Here is a 6,909-nt window from a genome sequence, read left to right as displayed (position 1 = left end):
TTTCCGAATTTTTCTTTCGAAAGTTTCTTATGCAAGGGAAAGAAGTACGTTAGAACCATGAGACGGCATAAGAGTTCCTTCCCGTATGCTGAAAGCCTTCAGCGTCTGTTTCATCAAACCATTCTTGAAAAATGAAATAGGTGATCAAATATTATGTATTTACCTAAACTAAACCTTTTAGTACAGATTTAATGTAAGTTTTATATTTTCGAGAATTCGAAAATGTGGCTTCAGAAATGTTTTGATGAACTTCCTGTCTTGGATTGCAGTACCTTATGTTGTGTTGGTGGGATTTGTGGGAGCATCTGCTTTGTAGCAAGTTTCACGGATTTGCGCCACAAAAGCGAAACCAGCGAAATGTTTTACCATGTAAGTAGTTATATATCAGAGCGCTAGCCATTTCAAACTTCATTTATTTGGAAACTTTATAAACTTTTGAGAAGATGGGTCATATATGCAAGACATGGTACATGTGTGTTTTCAGTAAGTCAGGGATTCAGTGCTTAGGGTAAGTAATTGTGCAACAGTTGCCACACAAGTGTTCAAAAAGATGCTTTTAGACGATTAATTTTTATCCGCAGGTTTGTTAAAGAGTGAAAATTATTGTGGTTTCTGAGAAAAAGTAAGTTACCGCACAAATGCGTTACCCAGTGGGCACATTTAAATTGTTTGAACAACATAGGTATCGGTTACCCACAGAACAGAGAGAACTGTAGGTGAGCAAATAATACACAGGTGAGGGGAGCGGGGAACTGTGTGCCGTTAATGAATTGCCTTTAAAAAACCTTGTGATAGAGATATTTTAGGGTTTTTTTCATCAGCATAATTAGGCCCAGCTGGTAAAGTTCGTGGTGTCATGCAACACATTTGTTCCAAAGTTAGTGTTCGTTTTGGTTTAAACTTAGAGAAAATTTTAATGTAACAATTTATAGGTGTACCAGCGGTTTGATCATAGTGGTGGTTTGTTTTAAAAAGTAATTAGCTAAAACATATTACCTGTGCATTTAGTAAGTGACATTTTTTCTATTTACTTATTTGTTTTCATTCTGTCTTGGTGCACGCATCTAAAGACATTGGAAAACCAGCCATTAATGTAGAATAATTCCTGAGTTAGACTCTGACTTATGTTGATCAGGAAAGAATCCACTGTCATGCTGAAGGGATTCTTCTGACAATCCAACATGCTATTACCTTGGCAATAACTGCCACATCAGCACACACACACATATTCTCTTACTTAAAAATGATCCAGTTGCATAGAAACAAAGGGCTACCCATACATGGATACATATTAGAACATTGTACCCATGATCCATTTTTTTCTGCTTATCTTCTACATCTTTGATAGCTACAACTTTTCCATACTACAGGCTGTGCAGTGTGTGAAACTGAGAAATTGACAGAATTATTTCTAGAAAGAAGCTCTGCTAATAGCAAGAGAATTTCTGACAGTAATCCTAAGCACTGGCCAGATGGGATGGACACATATATTTTTATTATACTATCATTTATAGTCAATATATCAAAGCTGAGAGAATGGTAGTTTTTTATCTTCAGGAATAGAATATTTGTGACATTTCATTTATATTTTTAACATGAAAAACATGCTTAAGTTTTTATTTCCTTTAGCCAAGCTGGTTTTGGTGATTTCAGGTATCTTTGGAGCATGACATTCTACTCCATCCTCGTTACTTTGGGCCAAACCTTTTGAACATAGTAAAGCAAAAACTCTTCACAGAAGTTGAAGGAACTTGCACTGGAAAGTATGTTCCATAAAAATATGATTTATTGTGTGCTATTTGGTTCAGAAGTAAAAGATATGAGCATATTTTTTGGAATCTTCATTGAAACCTTTTGCAGCTCAGAAATAGCTATTTTCTTCATCTAAATACCATCCAATAAAGTAGAAAATAAATGAATAATTAAAAGAAGTAAATTATATGGAAGAGAAAGAATGGAGGGTCATGATTTTGCATTTTTATTCCAGGTATGGTTTTGTAATAGCTGTAACAACAATAGACAATATTGGTGCTGGCATGATTCAGCCAGGTCGTGGGTTTGTTATATACCCTGTGAGATATAAAGCCATTGTATTCAGACCCTTCAAAGGAGAAGTTCTGGACGCTGTTGTGACACAAGTGAATAAGGTAAAAAAAAATATCTGGTTACAAGACAAAGCAATGATTTATATTTTGGTACCGTTTATTCCATATATCTGCTATCATTTCCTGCCCTAACATTACCTTATGAATCAGCTTTGTTTAATAGAAAAAAAATAGATTGGAGAGGGCTATAAGTTATCAGCTTGATCAACTTTTATTAAGGAGAAACTATTAGTAGATCACAATAGAAGGGGAAATATTTATTGTACAAGAGACTAAGCAAGGACCACATACGTATATAGGTGGATTGCTATCTGTCTGCCAAGACCAACACTTAGCCTCTTGCGAAGTAATCCGCTGTTTGCCTTGGTGAGCCATAACAAAGAATGTGACTAAACCAGAAGCTTTCTTGTATCATGCCTCATTTTAGTTGTTAATCTGAAATGTGAATAAACCGGAAGCTTTCTTGTCTCATGCCTCATTTTAGCAGTTAACTGGAAAAAATTGTCTGCCAGCAGTCCAGGGATATTAGTTCGTGCAAGGACTATCACCTTTTGAGAGCAGTTGCATGCTGGGAAGAATGTTAGAAGTTGCGTATGCATCACAGATTTCATATCATATATTTCATTTGGGTACTAACAGACACTACCATTCCAAAATCAGTGTTTTGAATTTTAAAACAAAGTCTGATGAATAATATACTTTCTAGCAGTTCAAGCCCTAGGATTACGAAGATTATAACCTCTCATAGGTTCTAGCTACACAAGCATTCCTGTCATATTCTAGAATTTTTACTCTAAAGCTTTGCATACAAAAAAGGATAAAATCCAATCATTTAACTGGGTGAACCATGTTTGAACAAAGCTTTGTCTCTTCAGGGAAACAGGAAGTTGTCTTCAAATATTTTGAGTTTTTCTGGATGCATCTTTTAAAAAAAAATGACAATACAATGGCTCCCGTCAATATGGCTGATGTCAACAAGTCAACTTTTAAAGACTTAAGCCTTGAATCTCTACATGAGCTCTGCTGAAGATGTCAGCAACAATGAAAATTCTGATTACAGATCCCATTGATCACACATTTTGTGTAACCCTGTGTCCAAAACTGGTTTTTTGGAAATGTCATTGCGATATACTTAATTTATTTGGATTTACAGGAAAGTCTCTTTCATGATTAACTGAGCAAAGAAATGTTCACTTTTGCATATTATGACCGTTGTAAACAAAATTATAACTTTGATCCTATTTAGATTATTTTTTAGGATTTTTTTGAAAATGTTGGACATTTGAATGTGAATGTCATGTTGCCAATGAGTTAAAGTTTGCTTTACATTTTTGATTTGATGTTTGATTGAAGTTGGTGAAATATATACATTCACTAATATGCCCAAACTGGCATGTATAAAGGGAAGGTCTTAAATTTAGAAATACATTCTCAAGTCAATTGCTAACAAGAATAACTATGATTTTTGCTTAGGTCATTTAAAATTTCAGTGTTGAAGCTGCCACATCAAAGCACATTCTGTGGAGAATTAAGATTATAGTATAATCATCAAATACAAAAGTAAAGTGTAAAAGGAGAATAGTGTATATTTTGTAATTATGCACTTATGAGGAAATTATGTTGCTATTATGTAGTCATGAGGAAATTATGTTTTGTGCAGGTTGGATTGTTCACAGACATCGGACCACTGTCATGCTTCATTTCAAGACATGTAAGTACATGCTTGCATAAGGGTGTGCATTTGCTTCAGACTTCTGAGGTCATTTACATGCATAGACACCTGAATTAACAGAAGCAGTCTATTCTGTGTATATCTTTTTCTTTTCAGTCCATTCCAGCAGACATGGAGTTTGATCCAAGCTCCAACCCACCCTGTTACAAAACAAAAGATGAGGTGAGTTGGATGCTTACAGAATGCTATACTCAAGTGAAAGCCAGGCTCACTGTGCTTTATGTAGAAAACTAAATTGCTTTATTTAAACTATAGAATAAATATTTATAAGGTTAATTGGCTCTCTTTATCATGCACATGCATTTACATGCACATTTGCATACTTCACACACACATTAAAAAAAATACTTAGGAAAATGCTTAGGATAATGAGATTTACAGTTGTTGCCACTTGGGGATGTGTGAATCTTGTAATTCAGTGATTAAATCTTTGGTGCTAGAGTAAATATTATTGCCAATCCTGTTTTTTTTGGACACAGAAATGTATGATTAGAAGCTTGAAGAGCTTAAATGGTTTTGCTGTTCTCTTTCAGGATATTGTCATTCAGCCTGATGATGAGATCAGAATCAGGATAGTTGGTACAAGAGTGGATGCCAAGGACATTGTGAGACCTTTGTGTCATAACCATTTTAAATATTTTTTTTCTTCACCAAGAGTATATATATATATAAAAAGGAATATTAGTAAAAGTAAACTTATGGAAGGAGGATGTGCTATTTACGTATGAATATGCAGATGATTTAAAGTTGAAACTGCATTCTTAGATAAATTTGATGCTGTTTTATGACTTTAACTTCTGTTTTTCAGTTTGCGATCGGAACACTCATGGACGACTTTTTGGGTAATTTATTACAAAAAGTTTTCTGACTCTAAAGGCTCTTCTTAATTGAGAAAATGTTCAACCAAGCTTTTACATATGATTATATGTACATTTTGACAAACTTGGTCAAATGTTCATTTATGTATTGTCTGGTTAAGACAGGCTAATAGGAAGGAATCATTTAGTTGCCTGAACATTTGAGATCAGGGCTTTTAATATCAACTAATGTGTTAGGGTTTTTTCTTTAAAAAAATACTAAATTCTTGAAAGATATTGCTTGTGTTGTAAATTTTTACCTTTTGTATTATTTTTTGTGGAGCGTTTTGAGCTTGATACCCTATGAGAAAATGTAGTATATATTATCTGTATAAGTTCTCTTTATTATGATTAATATTACTACTGCTATGCTCCTACTATTACTACTGATTCCACTAGGATTAAATTAGTCATTATCCTTGTCATTGCAAGGAAACTAACAAAAAAGAGACTTATCATTTTGCTTATTATATGCAATCATGTTTACTTCTTATGCTGATCTAGGGATTTCTTTTTCCTCCAGGTCTTGTCAGCTGAGGGGGTCAAGGGGCTTCATTTTGTGATGAATCGTCTCATCTTGTACATAAAATCATCAGCTAAATAAATTCATTTAAAAGTTGACTTCTTAGTATGTGTGTTATTAATGTGGGTGTGCGAATAAAAAATAATTACATCTTCATATGTTACTAGTAGTCATATTCAACATTAAAGTAGCCAACATGATGGAAGTTTGTAACCTGCACAGACCATCATTTCATGGCGAAGGTTTTAAATGTTCATAAGAGAGTATTTAGTGGCTGATTACTGTTAGTGACCAAATCTCTAACGGAACTTTCACAACTTTAGACAACATATTAATATAAGATTTGCAACTTTACAATGATGCATGTAGACAAAAATATTTTGTATCCAGACCAGAAATTGTACTTTTGAGTGGTAATTGTGGCATTTTCTTGGAAAGCTTTCTAAACAGCTGGTCTTACAGATCACCTTATTTATTCTGGCAGACAGAGGAATGGAATTTTTTTTTTTTTCTTGAATATCAGCTTCCCTGCCAGCATAACACAAGGCTATTGACCGTATGCATGAGGACCTACCCCTTCCTCCGCACTTAATGTTTAAATTCATTAACTTCAGATGCAGGAAATCTTGCACAAGGCCAGGTTAGTTTTATATTAATGCACTGTAAACACTGGTCAGTCGGGTAAGAACTATTTTATGGCCTTATTCTATCCCTCTAGCAGTCCATTTCATGTTATGTGCAAGTGAAAGGCTTATTCCCTGGCCCCCTATCCCATCTTGAAGTTCACATAACTTCCTGAACATGGCTGAGGAATCACTCTTTATTAGCAAATACTACTGCAGCGATCGATTTTTCCATAGAACACATACATTTATTATTTAATCATCACAATCATCGAGACGGGACTACAATTTTTCAATGAGAATTAGTCACCCGATAAGTAACCCGGTCACCATTGTCATTAAATGAAAAGGGACGCTACTCCAAACAATGGCAGAGTAAGGTTATCCACAGTTGTCTGTATGACCGAGAAACGTTTCTTGCTTAGTTTATTAATTTTATGTCGCAATAAAGCAGTACGTACAGCTCGTGGTCACAAAGCGGGCCTGTTTACTCTTTCAGCTTCCAATGGTTTTGTAAAACTACGCAGGATAGTCGACGTTAAACAAAGGCCTCCTTGTGTGTCCTGGGGGGAAAAAAGCTCACCATGATCTTTTGACCACACGTACTCTAGACATTGCCTTTTAATCATGTCTTTTGATCGACCGCTAACCTGCTGACCACGAATAATTTGTTCTCCAGACTTTGAAGTCTATGCCACCTGAATGAACGTTAAACGATCAAATTCATAGGTGAATTTCACTTGCTTACTGACCTACAGCAGAAGTTGTTAAGTCAGGGGGGCGCGTTCTTGACATCGTTTCTGACGCCAACCCCTCCCTTCCCCCACGACTCGAATAGTTTGCACATGAGTTTTGTTTTTGACCGCAGTCCACTGTTTCAGGTAATATTCGCATCTGACCCAACAGGCTTACGCTGACCGCAGAGACAAGAAGCAATTATTCAATGAATCGCTTTCCTGTCTTATCAGGTTCGGATCGGGGCTGGGGAAACCGCTGTGGTCGAGCTTTCCATTAGCCTAATGGCCCAGACGTTTTCTCCAGCTTTCGTTCCACTTTCCACCAGCTACGT

At 35.5% G+C, this 6,909-nt stretch overlaps 1 protein-coding gene across 1 annotated transcript; it reads left to right on the top strand.

Annotated features, from left to right (window-relative positions):
* Window positions 1-115: 115 nt before the first annotated feature.
* LOC112570343 (DNA-directed RNA polymerase II subunit RPB7) lies at window positions 116-5,315 on the top strand. Its single transcript, XM_025248741.1, has 9 exons — window positions 116-140; window positions 270-369; window positions 1,654-1,763; window positions 1,988-2,147; window positions 3,766-3,816; window positions 3,934-3,999; window positions 4,371-4,442; window positions 4,646-4,679; window positions 5,218-5,315. Exons 2-9 carry the CDS (start codon window positions 358-360, stop codon window positions 5,229-5,231), a joined length of 519 nt encoding a protein of 172 aa, XP_025104526.1. The 5' UTR covers window positions 116-140; window positions 270-357; the 3' UTR covers window positions 5,232-5,315.
* The last annotated feature ends 1,594 nt before the right edge of the window (window positions 5,316-6,909 follow it).

Source organism: Pomacea canaliculata, linkage group LG8 (assembly GCF_003073045.1).
Source record: "Pomacea canaliculata isolate SZHN2017 linkage group LG8, ASM307304v1, whole genome shotgun sequence".
In the NCBI taxonomy this organism is placed as follows: Eukaryota; Metazoa; Mollusca; class Gastropoda; order Architaenioglossa; family Ampullariidae; genus Pomacea; species Pomacea canaliculata.
Note: the sequence above shows the minus strand (reverse complement) of the source record. Positions and strands in the feature narration are given on the sequence as shown.